This window comes from Mastigoproctus giganteus, chromosome 12 (assembly GCF_048544385.1).
Source record: "Mastigoproctus giganteus isolate SK-2022 chromosome 12, ASM4854438v1, whole genome shotgun sequence".
Taxonomy (NCBI): Eukaryota; Metazoa; Arthropoda; class Arachnida; order Uropygi; family Thelyphonidae; genus Mastigoproctus; species Mastigoproctus giganteus.
Window position 1 is genome coordinate 17,147,396 of NC_143586.1, and position 17,251 is coordinate 17,164,646.

At 38.5% G+C, this 17,251-nt stretch overlaps 1 protein-coding gene across 3 annotated transcripts in view; it reads left to right on the plus strand.

Annotated features, from left to right (window-relative positions):
- LOC150076736 (lysosomal alpha-glucosidase-like) overlaps positions 1-17,251 on the plus strand; it is a 238,790-nt gene that overhangs the window by 33,151 nt on the left and 188,388 nt on the right. For all 3 annotated transcript variants that reach the window (XM_090386832.1, XM_090386831.1, XM_090386833.1), the window contains exons 4-5: positions 6,269-6,365; positions 11,313-11,551. In XM_090386832.1, the coding sequence (XP_090242958.1) occupies positions 6,269-6,365; positions 11,313-11,551 (336 nt within the window). The remainder of the gene's footprint in view (positions 1-6,268; positions 6,366-11,312; positions 11,552-17,251) is intronic.

Consider the following 17,251-nt stretch of genomic DNA (forward strand, 5'->3'; position numbering starts at 1 on the left):
AAATTAGACACCAACTCAGCATTCTGATGGGCGTGTATGAGAGCTTGAGGTGTAGGGTAAATGCCCTCGAAGAAATTAATGAGGGGCCCATCAAGCTCATCTGCCAAGCTCAACAATAGAGCTCACTCCTGTGCATCACGCAACACAGAGGCAATCTCCAAGGCAGAATGTGCTGGTCCTAAAGGAAATACTTATTGTTGGTGACTCTATTGTCAGGGAGACGGTGAATATACTATGTAAGAAGGATAGGTGGAACATGATGGGAAACAGCAACCCCAGAGCAACGTATCAACTCTGTGGTACTACACTGACAGTGGTAGAGAATGAAAGGGACTTGGGGGTGGTTGTGCAGGCAGATATGAAGTTCTCTGAGCAGTGCAGACGGGCTGCAAGAGTAGCTCATGGAGTATTGTCAATGATATACAGGAATTTTTCCAGCAGGGATAAGGAGGTGATTATTCCATTGTATAAGGCGATGGTCAGGCCACACCTAGAGTACTGTATACAGGTCTGGAGGCCTCATTTCAAGAAGGATGTAGAGCTGCTGGAACGAGTACAGAGAAGGGCAACAAGATTAGTGAATGGAACAAAGGGGTGCTCTTACGAAGAAAGGCTTAAGTTTTGCAAATTACAGTGTCTGGAGACTAGGCACCAGCGAGGTGATCTGATAGAGGTGTATAAAGCCTTGAATGGTTTAAGCATGCTCAATGCTGATGGGATTCTTCCTCTAGCTCAGAAAAACCACCTGAGAGGGCATAAATTCAAATTGAGGAAAGACAGATGTAGGATAGACGTGCGGAAATTTGCCTTTAGCCAGCGGGTGGTTGGTTGGTGGAACAGACTTCTATCCCTTGTGGTGGAGGTTGATAGCCTAAATAAGTTTAAGGCTCAGCTGGACAGGTATTTTGAACAAACAGAGGGGTGAAGTGGAAGTGGGTTTTTTTTTTTTTTTTTTTTTTTGGCTGATGCTGCATAAGCTTGCTTTCTTGCATCAAATGCCTCTACTAATGCTAATGACCAGGGTATGTCTACCAGGGGCAACAGTTGATGACGTTGTAGAGCAAATATCTTTTAAGGGCACAAAAGGTGATATTGTTGTATATGTTGGAACTAATGACATTAAGGGTAAGAGATCTGCAGATTAACTCAACAAGTACAGATCAATGTTGAAAAAAAGTTGCGAGTTAGGATTGAATGTGAAAGTGTCTGCAATTCTGCAAAGACACGATAGGAAGGAGTATATGATTAGAGCCCTGTCGATCAATTTGGCCCTGGAGAGATTTTGTAAGGGTCAAGGGGTAGAATTTTTTTCTGTTTGGTCTATGCCTGTTGACAGGAGCAACTGCTTCTACAGGGATGGTGTACACTTAAATAGAAAGGGTGCAAGAATATTTGCTGATGCTGTCGAGGCAGTATTAGGTGGGTTGAAAAACTGCTAGCTTTGGGAGGGTACACAGGCTAAAAGGTTAACAGTGGCCGCAGGCAGAGGCAAAAGTGATTCTTGCACTGCTTCTATTAGAATGAGCAGCAGCCTGTAAAGCAAGGTAATGGAGATTTTCAGGACTGCTGGGAGTTATAGTGGAACTTGTAAATACTTGGGCTGTGTTAGGGTAACTAAGAGTAGGAACAGGTGCATGTATACTTGCATGTACACCAATGCTAGAAGTATAGTTAATAAATTTGATGAGCTTGAAGTGCTAGTCAAGATATCAAAGGCAGATATTGTTGGGATATCAGAGACGTGGTGTCACACAGATATAAGCAGTCAGAACTGGAATTTGGGGAGTACAATGTGTATATGAAGGGTAGACAAGACAAGAAGGGAGAAGGGGTTATGCTGTTAGTTAAGAAACACAAAATCTAAGGAAGTGCATCCAGTTGATGTTGGTGGACAGTGCAATGTTGAGTCTGTTTGGTGTGACATAAGCACTGGGAAAGGAAAAATAAGAGTAGGTGTGTGTTCTAGGCCTGATGAATATAATGAGCAATTGTGCAAAGAAATAGTGGGCCAGTAAATCAGAATGTCTTATAATGGGGGATTTTAACTTTCCAGATATTGACTGGAACTGGGTTTGTCACTTGCACACTAGCAAAACATTTGTGGATTTATTGGATGACTGCTTTCTTCAGCAACATGTTCGAGAGGCAACCAGAGGGTGTAATACTCTTGATCTGATCATCAGCAGTGATTATTCATACATTAAGAATTTGCTGATAAAGGAACCACTGAGTGACAGTGATCACAATGTACTGATGGGGGAATTACTTAAAGATGTAACTACCATCAAGGCTAAAGGGAAGGGCTTTTGCTTTCATAAAGGTGACTACAGGGGTCTCAGACAGTTTTTAAATTCTGTACAGTGCGATCAACTGATTATGTTACCAACATTAAATTCTAAATGGGAAGCCTTCAGGGACTTAATTTTGGAGGCTACTAGGCTTTTTATTCCAACTAAGAAATACTGTTCAAGGAGGCCTAAATGGATGTCAGATGAATTAATGAGGCTCGTGGCAAAAAATAAAAATGTATGGGATGCGTATAAAATATCTGGTGACACAGAAGCCTATGGCAAATATAAACTACTCTGTAATCAAGTCACAAAGAAGATTAGGCAGGCGAAGGCTGATTACGAGAAATCTTTGGCAAAGGATGCAAAGAAAAACAGCAAAGGGTTCTTTACTTATTTAAACTCTAGAAGGAAAGGGATGAATCAGATTGGACCACTTAACATAGATGGGTTGACTATTGATGATCATGCTCAGGTAGCTGATAAACTGAATGAGTATTTTGCAACTAAATTCACACGTGAGGAGTTATTCAATAAGGGGAGTGCCAGAAGTTTAGGCGCCTCTGTAGCCAGGTAGGCAGGAGCAGCAGTGCATAGCATGCGCTTCTTGATTAGACCAGTGTTCGAGCCCGTGACCACCAAATACGGAGGATGCGGAAAGGTCAGGGAATGACCACCGCAAATCCCCGGAGCAATATGGCCTTAGTTGCTAATGCTCCTAAAAGCCAAATAACAACAACAACAACAGCCAGAAGTTTATCAAACTCTAACTGGATGCTAAGTGATTTCGTAATAACTGAGAGCAAAGTGGAGGATAAATTGTTGAAGTTAAACATAAAAAAGGCACCTGGGATTGATGGGTTTTATCCAGTTATATTAAAGGAGACAGCAATGGAAGTAAGCAAACTCCTAGCCATAATTATGAAAGCTTACTTGTACTTGGGGGAGGTCCCCATGGACTGGAAGTGTGCAAATGTATCACCAATGCACAAAGGGGTTCAAAAGGTGACACAGGTAACTATCGACCTGTTAGTTTAACGTGTTCCGGGGAAAGTAAGGGAATTGCTGGTTAAAGAAGCATTGCAGGATCATCTAGACAAGACTGCAGTAATACTTAAGACACAGCATGGGTTTGTTAAAGGGAGTTCTTGTCTGACCAATTTGATTGGATACTATGATGTGGTCACAAAGCAACTGAATGCAATAAATAATTTTGATATCATATACTTCGATTTCAGGAAAGCTTTTGATACTGTTGCATATGGAAGACTGCTGTACAAATTGGAGAAGTATGGCATTAAGGGTAAGTTGCTATAATGGATAAAGGGATGGTTGAGTAGAGATGACAGAGAGTGGTAATCAGTGGACACTGCTCTTAATGGACAAATGTTATTACTGGAGTACCCCAGGGTTTGTTGTTGGGCCCATTGTTGTTTTGTATATTTATTGATGATATTGATGAAGGTAAATCAGGTTTAATGTCCAATTTTGCAGATGATACAAAGGTTGGCAGGGTTGTTAAAGACAGTATGCTACTCCAACTGGATCTAAATAAGTTGGACAAATGGGTTGAGAAGGGGCAACTGTAGTTTAACATTGACAAATGCAAAGTACTGCATATGGGTAGCAGTAACCCAAGAGAAATGTACCAACTGTGTGGTACTAAACTCAGGGAAGTGGAAAGTGAAAAAGACCTGGGGAGTAATTGTGCAGTCGATTAAGAAGTTTTTTGAGCAGTGCAGATGGGCTGCTAGGGTAGTTTCATGAAGTCTTCTCAGTGATATATGGGAATTTTGCTAGCAGGGATAGGGAAGTGATTATCCCGTTATACAAGGCAATGGTCAGGCTACACCTGGAGTACTGTGTACAGGTCTGGAGGCCTCATTTTAGGAAAGATGTGGAGTTGCTGGAACGAGTACAAAGAAGGGCAACAAGATTGGTGAGTTGAACAAAGGGGTGCTCTTATGTAGAAAGGCTTAAGTTCTGCAAATTGCAGTGCCTCGAGAGTAGGCACCTGCGAGGTAATCGGATTGATGTGTGTAAGGCCTTGAATGGGTTGAGCAAACTGAATACTGATGGGATTCTTCCTCTTGCTCAGATTAATAAACTGAGGGGGCACAGATTCAAATTGAGGAAAGACAGTTGTAGAATAGAAGTGTGGAAATTTGCCTTTAGCCAGCGGGTAGTTGATTGATGGAACAGACTTCCATCTTTTGTTGTTGAAGTTGATAGCCTAAATAAATTTAAGGCTGATCTGTACAGGCATTTGGAATGAATGGAGGGGTGAAATGGGAGGTTTTTTTTTTTTTTTTTGGCTTATGCTGCATAAGCTTGCTTTCTTGCATTGTATGTCTCTACTAATGCTAATCTCCAGTCCTACAGACTTAGATGCGCACATGTCCTTCCTATACAAATTGTAGTCCCCAAATTCAAATTCTGCATTCCTTATATCTCTGTGACATCACGTCACTGATATCCCAACAATATCTGCCTTTTTGATGTCTTGACCAGCTCTTCAGACTCATCAAATTTATTAATTATACTTCTAGCATTTGTGTACATGCAAATATACATGCACCTGTTCTTACTCTTAGTTACCCAACACAGCCCATGTATTTATTTGCTTTATGATGACTCCCACCAGTCCCTGAAATCCCTATCACCCAGCCTTCCAGGCCGCTGCTCATCTAATAGAAGCATTGCAAGGATCACTATCAACTCTGCCTGCAGCTACTGTTAATCTTTTAGTCTGTTAATCCCCCCCCTCCACAAGTTAGCAGTTTTTCAACCCACCTAACACTGCTTCGATTGCATTGGAAAACACTCTTGCACCCCTTCTATTTAATGTATCCCATCCCTGTAGAAGCAGTCTCTTCTGTTAACAAGTACAGACTACACCGAGAAAAATTCTACCTCATATGCCTTGTGCAGTTTCTCCAGGGCCGAATTGATTGACAAGGCTCTCGTCATGTACTTCCTGCTGTCGTGTCTGGCCAGAGTTGCAGACACATTCAAATTTAACCCTAACTCACGACTTTTTTTTTTTTTTTTCAATATTGACCTGTACTTGTTAAGTAAATCTGCTGATCTCCTACTCTTAATGTTATTAGTGCCAAACATTTATAACAATATTGCACTTTGTGCACTTAAAAGATGATATTTGCTGTACAACATCATCAACTTTTGCCTCTGGAAGACATATCCTGGTCCTATTCCACCTATCCTTTTTTATACAATATATTACCTGTCTCCCTGACAATGGAGTCACCGACAATAACTAGCTCCGGTAGGACCAGCTCATTCTGTCTTGGAGATTGCCGTGGTGTTGCCTGATGCACAAGAGTGAGCTCTGGTGCATCAGGCAACACCATGGCAATCTCCATTTATTTTTTATGATGTTGATTTTAAATCTAATAGCTTCCCTTTATTTTTTACAAGATTGTGTATGGTTTGGTTTTTTAGAGATTCAACAGATGCACTGTTTCCAAACTTTTGAATAATTTCAAGCTTGAAAGCATAACTCTTGTGTTTGCCCATCCTTTCGCGATTTCTAAACAAAAAAAAAGTTACTATGAAAGAAAAATCGACGCGACGCACTAAAACAAACTGAACATTTGTTTTTTTTATTATTTTATTTTTTTTTAAATACGGGTGTGAAGATAGCGGGAGTTGCAATATAGTAATCTCCCAATGACAACTTATAATGCCACTTCTTGCCTGCTATTTACGACTGGCAAAACATCTGTTTATACCTATTCTAGTTATTACTTGAATTTTATGATTTCTGGTTGATTTTTTTTTTTTTTTTTTTAATTTGAAGTCAGTGTTCCGGTTAATCCGCTTCCCAGTTAATGCCATCCCGGTAAATCGAGAGTCTACTGTATATATCCATGCTAATTTTTGCATTGTATATCCATGTATATTGATGAAAAATTTAGATGATTATTTAAATATGCTATTCATATTATGTATACATACAGAAAAACTCGAATTTGTATGGGAGTCACCCATTCTACCTGGCACTGGAAGAAGATGGTAAAAGCCATGGAGTATTTCTGTTGAATAGTAATGCAATGGGTAAGTAGAAACAGTAACTTTGTTTTGCTTTCTATTAATTTTTTGTTTTAGTATTAGTAATGGCAAATGATGCAAGGAAGCAAGCTTATACAGTATCAGAAACAAAAAAAAAAAATCCTGCCCACGTCATCTGTTCATCCCCTCTAATAATTTGTCTAATTCTTCCTTAAATTTATTCAAATTACCCATTTGCACAACACCAGATGGAAGTTTGTTCCAATAATCAACTTCTCTGTGGCTGAAAGAAAATTTTTTGCATGTCTGCCTTGCACTATCCTTTTTCAGTTTAAGTTTGTCCCCATATGTGTATTGTCCAAGGAAGAGTAAGGATGTCATCAACAATAGTTTGCTCAATCCATTTAAAGCCTTAAACACTTCAATCAAATTTGCTCCCAGATGCCCATGTTCCAACAACTACAGTTTGCAGAACTGAAGTCTTTTAGCCGTTAAAGTGTATTTTGACCAAGATATTTTATTTTGTCTATGGTTAATTTCAAACTTGGCCAAGTCAGCTTTCCTGTTGTTTACTTCATTTTTGCATATCTCATGTTGTAATATTTACTGCATGTCATAAATGGTCTGATATGAATAGGTATGCAGATATTGAAAAGTTTTTTCATTTTAATTTCATCTTATTATTAAATAGATTATTTGGCCTGTTAATATTTGAATACTACATGACGTAAAGAAGTGGGCTTTTTCTGCATCTGCCATAACAAAAAAGAAAATTTTCACTCATTCTACTTTTCCTATTGCCAAAAAGTGGCCATCCTATATTCTGGCTTGAATTTGATAATCTCTCTCTCTCTCTCTCTCTCTCTCTCTCTCTCTCTCTCTCTCTCTCTCTCTCTCTCTCTCTCTCTCTCTCTCTCTCTCTCTCTCTCTCTCTCTCTCTCTCTCCCCCTCTCCCCCCCATAATAATTTTCAAGAATGTAAGCTATGTATATAAGACTTTGTATAAATATAAGACTATGTATAAATATAAATATATTTATACATAGTCTTATATACTATATTTATACATAGTCTAGACTCCCCCATAGCTTGAGGCTTATGCCCTAAACGCTTTAGAGTCTAAATACATGATACACCATAAGTCGTCTCTCATATTGTGGAGTTATACTTCATTACTGTTTTGCCATCATTGCATTACTTGGGTACCTACCCACCCACCCACTGAAGAAGGGCCAAATAGCCCTGAAACGGTGCCGTCTCGGTGGTGGTATCCATTTGAGAATAAGTAACATTAGTCTTCTCCTTAGCTGAAGCGTTACTTATTCGAAGTAGTGCAATATCATGGCAACTCGTTGTGAAGGTATTCGCAATATGAGATATAACTTAAAATGATGCCGTTTTACTAATATTCTGATTTATTCAGATATAGCTATGTATGTATGTACACGTTGGCACTAATGATATCAAGAGTAGGAGACCGGCAGAATTGTTTAACAAGTACAGGTCACTGTTGAAAAAAAGCCGTGAAATAGGGTTGAATTTGAAAGTGTCTGCAATTCTGCCCAGACACGATAGGAGGGAGTATATGATGAGAGCCTTGTCGATCAATTCGGCCCTGGAAAGATTGTGCAAGGCTCAAAGGGTAGAATTTTTTTCAGCCTGGACTGTACTTGTTAACAGGAGAGATTGCTTCTACAGGGATGGGATATACTTAACTAGAAAGGGTGCAAGAATATTTGCTGATGCTATCGAGGCAGTGTTAGGTGGGTCGGAAAACTGCTAGCTTGGGGGGAGACAAAGACGAATAGATTAACAGTAGCCACTGGCAGAGGTGAAAGAGATTCTTGCACTGCTTCTATTGGAATGAGCAGAAGCCTGAAAAACAAGATGCAGGATATTTCATAGACTGCTGGGAGTCATTGCGGTACAAGTAAACTCATGGGTTGTGTTAGGGTAGCTAAGAATAGAAATAGGTGCATGTATACTTGCGTGTACACCAATGCTAGGAGTTTAGTAAATAAATTTGATGAATTTGAGGTATTGCTCAAAACATCAAAGGCAGATATTGTTGGGATATCAGAGACGTGGTGTCACACAGATATAAGGAATGCAGAACTGGAATTTAGGGACTACAGAAAGGATAGACTGGATAGGAAGGGAGGAGGGGTTATGCTATTAGTTAAGAAATACATAAAAACCAAGGAAGTGAAGCCAGTCGACATCGCTGGACAGTGCAGTGTCGAGTCAGTTTGGTGTGACATAAGCATTGGGAGATCAAAATTGAGAGTAGGAGTGTGCTATAGGCCTAATGACTCTGATGAGTACAATAAGAAACTGTACAGGGAAATAGAGTGGGCCAGTAAATCAGAGAGTCTTATAATGGGAGATTTTAATTTCCCAGATATTGACTGGAATTTGGGGGCTGGTCACTCACACACTAGCAAGGCTTTTCTGGATTTATTGGATGATTGTTTTCTACATCAGCATGTTCGGGAGGCAACTAGAGGGAGGAATACTCGTGATTTCATTATCAGCAGTGATTCTTCATAAATTAAGAATCTGCAGATAAATGAACCACTAGGTGGCAGTGATCACAGTGTGCTGAAGTGGGATTTACTCAAAGAGGTAACTACCATTAGGGGTAAAGGGAAGGGTTATTGCTTTTGTAAAGACGACTACGATGGACTGAGACAGTATTTAAATTCTATACAGTGGGACCAACTGATTATGTTACCAACAGCAAATGCAAAATGGGAAGCATTCAAAGAGATTATCTTGGGAGCTACAAGGCTTTACATACTAACTAAGAAATATTGTTCAAGGTTTAGGCCTAAATGGATGTCAGATGAACTGATGAGGCATATGGCAGAGAAGAAACATGCATGGGATACATAAAAATTAACACATGACACAGAAGCCTATGATAGATACAAGTTGATCTGTAACCAAGTTACAAAGGAGGTTAGGCAGGCGAAGGCAGATTACGAGAAATCTTTGGCAAGGGATGCAAAGAAAAACAGCAAAGAGTTATTTACTTATGTAAACTCTAGAAGGAAGGGGATGAATCAGATTGGTCCACTTGATATCGATGGGTCAACTGTTGATGATCCTGCTCAGGTAGCTAACAAACCAAATGAATATTTTGCATCGACATTTACACATGAGGAGTTATTTAGCGAGGGGAAAGCCAGAGGTGTATTCAGTAAGCTCGAGAATCTTGTAATAACTGAGAGTAAAGTGGAGGAGAAATTGTTGAAGCTAAACACAAGAAAGGCACCTAGGGTGGATGGGATCTATCCAGTTATATTAAAGGAGGCAGCAGAGGAAGTAAGCAAACCCTTAGCCATAATTATGAGAGCTTCCTTGGAGTCAGGGGAGGTACCCACAGACTGGAGATGTGCAAATGTGACCCCAATTCACAAAGAAGGATCAAAGGCTGACACAAGTAATTATAGACCTGTGAGTTTAACTTCTGTTCCAGGAAAATTAATGGAGGCACTTGTTAAAGAAGCACTGCAGGATCATTTAGACAAGACTTCAGTTATAGCTCGGACACAGCATGGTTTTGTTAAGGGGGAAGTCTTGCCTGACCAATTTGATTGGATACTATGATGCAGTCACAAAAGAAATGGATGCAGGGAATAACTTTGATATTATATACTTGGATCTTAGAAAGGCTTTTGATACTGTTGCACATGGAAGGCTGCTGCACAAATTGGAGCAGTGTGACATTGGAGGCAAATTGCTGCTGTGGATAAAGGGGTGGCTGAGGGGGAGAAGACAGAGAGTGGTAATCAATGGACACTGCTCGTCGTGGACTAATGTTATTAGTGGAGTCCCTCAGGGTTCAGTGTTGGGTCCATTATTGTTTTCTGTATTCATAAATGATATTGATGATGGTATATCAAGCTTAATGTCAAAGTTTGCAGACGATACAAAGGTAGGCAGGGTTGTCAAGGACACTACTGACACTATGCTGCTGCAACAGGATCTGGAAAGGTTGAGCAGATGGGCTGAGATTTGGCAAATGAAGTTTAACATTGACAAATGTAAAGTACTACACATGGGAAACAGCAACCCCAGAGCAACGTATCAACTCTGTGGTACTACACTGACAGTGGTAGAGAATGAAAGGGACCTGGGGATGGTTGTGCAGGCAGATATGAAGTTCTCTGAGCAGTTCAGACGGGCTGCAAGAGTAGCTCATGGTGTGTTGTCAATGATATATAGGAATTTTTCTAGCAGGGATAAGGAGGTGATTATTCCCTTGTATAAGGCAATGGTCAGGCCACACCTAGAGTACTGTATACAGGTTTAGAGGCCTCATTTCAAGAAGGATGTAGAGCTGCTGGAATGAGTACAGAGAAGGGCAACAAGATTAGTGAATGGAACAAAGGGGTGCTCTTACGAAGAAAGGCTTAAGTTTTGCAAATTACAGTGTCTGGAGACTAGGCACCAGCGAGGTGATCTGATAGAGGTGTATAAAGCCTTGAATGGTTTGAGCATGCTCAATGCTGATGGTATTCTTCCTCCCGCTCAGAATAATCACCTGAGAGGGCATAAATTCAAATTGAGGAAAGACAGATGTAGGATAGACATGCGGAAATTTGCCTTTAGCCAGTGGGTGGGTGGTTGGTGGAACAGACTTCCATCCCTTGTCGTGGAAGTTGATACCCTAAATAAGTTTAAGGCTCAGCTGGACAGGTATTTTGAACGAACAGAGGGGTGAAGTGGAAGTGGTTTTTTTTTTTTTTTTTTTTTTGGCTGATGTTGCATAAGCTTGCTTTCTTGCATCAAATGCCTCTACTAATGCTAATGCTATTTCTGATGCGCTTGCACTAAATTTATACATAGTCTAGACTCCCCCATAGCTTGAGGCTTATGCCCTAAATACTTTAGAATGTAAGCAAGTTAATTTAAGAATTGTTATTCTTATTTTCTATTAGGGTGACATTACTGATTGAACAGCTATCTCTCTTTTTCAAATTTCAGATATTATTCTTCAGCCAACCCCAGCTGTTACATTCCGTCCAATAGGTGGAATTCTTGACTTCTTTGTATTCTTGGGACCTTTACCTGGTGAAGTTACTCAGCAATATATGAACTTGATTGGCCTTCCAACAATGCCTCCTTATTGGGGACTGGGTTTTCATCTGTGTCGCTATGGTTATAATTCATTAAATGAGACCAGAAAAGTTTGGGAAAGAACAAGAAAAGCTGGAATTTTTTTTGTGAGTATTTCAGAAGTGTGTTTACGTTTGTGACATCACAACTCTATCAAGTAGTTAATTTTATTTTTAGTAGTAATAAGTTTAGAGATAATCTCTATCCAGTGCAGGGTATGAGACTAATTTAATCCTATGTCGTGGTATGTATGCACTTGATAGAGTTGTGATGTCACAAATATAGCTTTTAGGGTTATATATGGGTTTTAGTTCATCCAGTTTCCTTTTTTTATACCACTTGAGTTGTTGCATATGATTAAGGATTGACAGATTCCATAAAAATTGCTTTTACTTTTATTGTATTGCAATAATTTGCAGAAGAAATTGATTACACTGGTTTACAGTGTATTTGGGGTTTTAGTAAAAGTATGTGGCAGTTATTTATGCTTACTTTTACTGATTACTAAACCGAAGTCCATTTGTTTCTATCATGTGAAGATTTTTCACAATTCGTTAACAAAATATTACCTAGGTATTATAAGCAAATGTGTACATAACTATAGTTTCTTATTAGTAAAATAATAAGAGGAGTTTACCTCAATATAGTACGTAGAACACTTCCGTATGATACCCTCCAGAAATTAAAACGAAAAAATCGACAACTTACCGGTACATTAGAGTAAAATATAAATAATTAAATAATCAATTTAACACAATTCAAATCAATTTAAAACACTTTAAAACAATTAAAAATCAAATTAACGCAATTAAAAGAATCTAACGAAAATATTCAAAACGATTTTCCTTCCTGAAGCTGACAACGCTTTTCGACCATATGTCGTAATCACAGGAATGAAAATTACCGAATCGGGTTAAACCTGAAACTTAAATAGTGATTATTTGTCTTCGCGCATGCGCGTGAAGGTCCATGCATCGGAGAAAAATATGGCCGCCGAACATTAACAGAATTCTCGTGTAATTTAATTTCAACGGTTTCTGCAATTAATAGTCGCGTATAATTACGTTGAACGTTAAGTATTTTGGCCTCGTTAAATAAAAAAGTATGTTCTTCGTTAATGGCATGAAAGGCTAATTCTGACGCTGCTGAACGAGAAGCACGAACTGAGGCTTCGTGTTGATTTACACGGATATTAAGAGAAAACCGCGTCGAACCCTGATAAGACGAGTCGCAATCACCGCAAGAAATGTTGTATACTAGATCATTAATTTGTGTTGCGAACGCCGAAAGAACCGAGCGATTGTTCAGTATAGTGTGTAACTTCCGTATAGGCCTAGCTATAATTTTAACTTCGGTATCTTTAAAGAATCTGTTAAGCTGTTTGTGCCACTGTTCAACATATGGGACAGAAATAAAGTGTTTTTTGATATTACTATTATTGATTGGTGTAGTATTTTGTATCCTATCCTTAGCCTGTACCCTAATTCGGTTTATTGTGGTAATGGAATAACCTCTGTTTAAGAATCTGCTAGTTAATATTTGTATTTCTGAGTCCAAAGCAGATTCCGTTGTTGAATATTTATAGGCATTTAGAAATTGATTAAAGATAATCGATCTTTTGTAGGTGAACGGGTGATAGCTATTATAATGTAGAAACATACCGGTGTTTGTAGGTTTTCGATAGATGCTAAATTGAATTTTATTCGAGTCCCGGGTAAGGCGTGAAATTTAGAAAGTTTAATGACTTTGTATCCGTATCCTCGCTTTCCAATGTAAATTTGAGTCTAGAATGAATATTATTAAACGAATGTGAAATGTCTTGGATAGTACTACTATCGGTAATAACTAAAACATCGTCTAAATACCTCCCATAGCATGTGATACGGGGTTGAAAAGGTGTCAAATGTATCTGCTCAATCGTTGAGAGATAGATCTCTAACATTAAACCACTCAGGCTCAAACCCATTGGTAATCCAAAAATTTGTTTGTACACCTTGTCTCGAAAGGTGATGTAGTTAGCCTCAACTAACAGTTTAATTAAGTGAAAAATTTTCTTAATAGGTAGCTTCGTATAATTAATCGGTGTCAAGTTTTTATTTAACATATCCCAAATAATATCTAATGTGTATTCAACGTTTACATTTGCATATAACGAGGTAACATCTAGTGAGAATAAATTGTCATTGTCGCCGAGTCTACAGTCTTTAAGATTATTAAATAATGTATCGTAGTTCTTAATTACAAATTGTATTACCTGTCTAAAGGGTTTTATAATGTTATATACGTGTGTGGCTAAGGATGAAAATGCCGAGTTCCTGTAGGAAACAATAGGTCGAATAGGAAATCCAGTCTTGTGTAATTTTACCTCTTGTAAAATTACCTTTTCTGTGCTTCTCCTAATAATTCATATGCATCCTATGCATTTTTCTTCTCTGCCACAAGTCTCAGTAGTTCATCTAACATCCATTTATGCCTAAACCTTGAACAGTATTCCTTAGTTGGAACAAAAAGCCTAGTAGCTTCCATGATTACTTTCTTGAATGCTTCCCATTTAGAATTTGCTGTTGGTAACATCATCAGTTGGTCCCACAGCATAGAATTTAAAAACTGTCTGAGACCACTGTAGCCTTTATGAAAGCAAAAACCCTTCCTTTTACCCATGAAAGTAGTTACATCTTTAAGTAAATCTCACATCAGTACACTGTGATCACTGCCACCTAGTGGTTCCATTATTATTTTTTTTTTTATGAAAACCCCAAACACGAGAGGTATTAGAACCTATAATACTTAGTACCATACATGGGTTGAGGGTTGGAAGACGAAAGAAGATATTTGTTGACATTAGACTTGAACTTCCGTGGACTGTAATTTTCAGGAACTAAGTATGAAGGAAGGTTGTTCCAGAAAACAGCAGTTGAATGAATAAACGAGGAAGATCAAAAGAATGATCTGTGAGTTTGAAGTTATACAGTAAATGGATGTTGACTGGTGACGGCACATGTTCGGACTGTTTTGAAAGAGAGCAGGAATTATAGAAGCCAATTCAGAAGATCAGTGCCCATGGAATTATCTGTAGAAAAGGCATCCAGCAGAAACAGTGCATCTATGAGACAGAGTGGAAAGACTCTGTTAGAGATGAGTCATTAATTAACCTAACTGCTCTCTTCTGAATGGAATCTAGAAGCTTGAAAGAGGTTTTGGGGGCACTACCCAGAGATGTTGGAACAATATTCCATGGTAGGGCACATTTACGATTTGTACAGAGTGAACAGCTGTTTCGAAGAAAGGTAATAATGTCGAGAGCGAAAGCAGATTAGAATACCTAATACCAAGCAACATGATGTTGGGAATAGCCATGAGATAAAAGTTCCATTGGAGACGAGTCAATCACCAAGTTGTGATTTGAGGTGCCTAAAGAACCACTCACTTCAACTGTGTACTTAGAAGGGTTGTTTTGAGAAAAGTTCAAGCATGTTGGCTGTATGGTTAGGATTGTCCGGTATTCTTGTAGGTAAATGAACAATCTGTGTGAGGTCATTAGTAATTGCAAAAGCCTCAGCATCTCGACCAGCTGGGTTTGTGTGACTAGAAAACGGAAGCCAACTGGAGTTGTGAACATTAAAATCACTAAGGAAAATTACCTCACTCTTCGGAAAGTGGACTGGAGAAAGTTAAGTTGCAAAGAGAGGAAGTCAAAGAGTTCAAAGTGATTAGTAGTGTTGGGAGAACAGTAGAGACAATGGATGAATTTGACAGAATGAGGTAGAGAGATTTTAAGCCAGAGAAGATCGAAAAGAAGAGATTCCAAATTACCAAGTCTCTGACAGGGAATATCAGAACGGACATATGCACAAGGTACCACTTTTGAGGTGAAAGGAATCATACAGAAAATAATTTGGGCAACTGAGATGAGCAGTGATTGAATAAACTGATAACTGAGATTCCGTCAGAAAAAGTACATGGGGTTTGGCAGACTGTAAGTGGAAATGGACATCATTGAGATTAGAGCCGGGACCATGTATATTTGTGAAATGAACTAGGAATTGTTTGGGAGTTTTAGATATATTGAAAATTCTTAATGCATGAATAATCACTGCTGATAAGCAGATTAAGAGTATTACTCCCTCTGGTTGCCTCTCAAACATGCTGCAGTAGAAAACAATCATCCATTAAATCCACAAAAGCCTTGCTAGTGTGCGAGTGACCAAGCCAAAAGTTGAACCAATATCTGGGAAGTTAAAATCCCCCGTTATAAGACATTCTGATTTATTGGCCCACTCTATTTCTCTGTATTGTTCATTATACTCATCAGAGTCATTAGGCTTATGTCATGATCCTACCTTCATTTTTGTTTTCTCAGTGCTTATGTCACACCTAATTGACTCAACATTGCTTTGTCCACCACTGTCAACTGCTTTCACTTCCTCAGATTTTGTGTTTCTTAATTAGCAGCATAACCTCTCACCATCCTCTCTATCCTTTCTGCATAACCCCTTACTATCCTGTCTATCCTTTCTGTACACATTGTACTCCCTAAATTTGAATTCTGCATTTCTTATATGTGTGACACTACATTGTTGATATGTATAAAATGACATGTGAATACTGTATCTATTAAAATGGGCTGAACCCTTCAATAAATTTAAGGAAGGAATGAAATACGCTGGTTTGGAAGTGCAGAATATGTGTAAAAATATTACTGATAGGGAATTTCATGCTAACAAAACTTAGTTAGTCAATTTTCTTTGCTTAAAAATTTCATTTTAAAACAATGCATGATGAATGACTTATGTTTGGTAGCCAGTGTTTTTAAGATGTTTGTATTTCAAGAGCAGTCCTTGGAAATTGAAAAATTGTGGCCATTTGTTTTGAATTATAGTGCCTAATGGAAATGGTGAAAGAATATTTTCAGAAATAAATGTTTAATACTAGCTGAATGAAACCATCCAGATTTAAAAACCATTAATTACCCTATGTTATGTAAATTTAATGTAAATTAACATATAAAGATTTTTATATGACAATCAGAATTATCTTAACTTTTGGCTCCTGATTTATTTTATTACAGCACTGTTAATTATTCCTCAAATTTATTAACCCATTAGCTGCTACTCTGGTTTTGTACACCAAAAATAGAAAAATTTAAATACATGGTCATCGAAAAAGGTGTCTGTGATTTCTCTTTTAATTATCTTCAGAAATATTTGATCGATTGCTGTGATCATAGCAGCAAACAGTGTGGTAACTCACTAAGTTTTATTTTACACCTCAACAATGTCCTTGGCTGTGCCATGAGCGTGTGCAGAATGACTCTTACACGCACTGCCTCAGTCAGTGTCAGTAAGATGGCCACTGCCTCAGGCAGTGTCTGTAAGATGGCCACTGCCAGTTTCCTTAAACTGATTAAACCAATGCATTATAGTCTTGTCTGTTGATGCATTTTGTCTGTAAGTATGTCTGTATTGATGTTGTACTGTTATGACATATTTAAATTTGGCCTACCCCAACACACACTGCACTTTCTGTTGCATGGTCGCCATCTTACTGACACCTTAGTTGCTAATGCTCCTAAAAACCAATTAACGAACAAACAAACTACAGTGTCATGATGCAGCTCCTTGTATTGTGCCACTGGCTAAATGAACTACTGCACTATCACAGACTGCCTTGGGATTCTGTACATCTGATCAACTTTTGGACTGCTCATTTCCATCAAAAGAAAGAAAGTGGTCTGACAAGGAAAACAAGGAAAGTGATCAGCTGTGTAACTCTCTTTTTATTCAGAAAGAGAGCGAAATGTGTCTCCA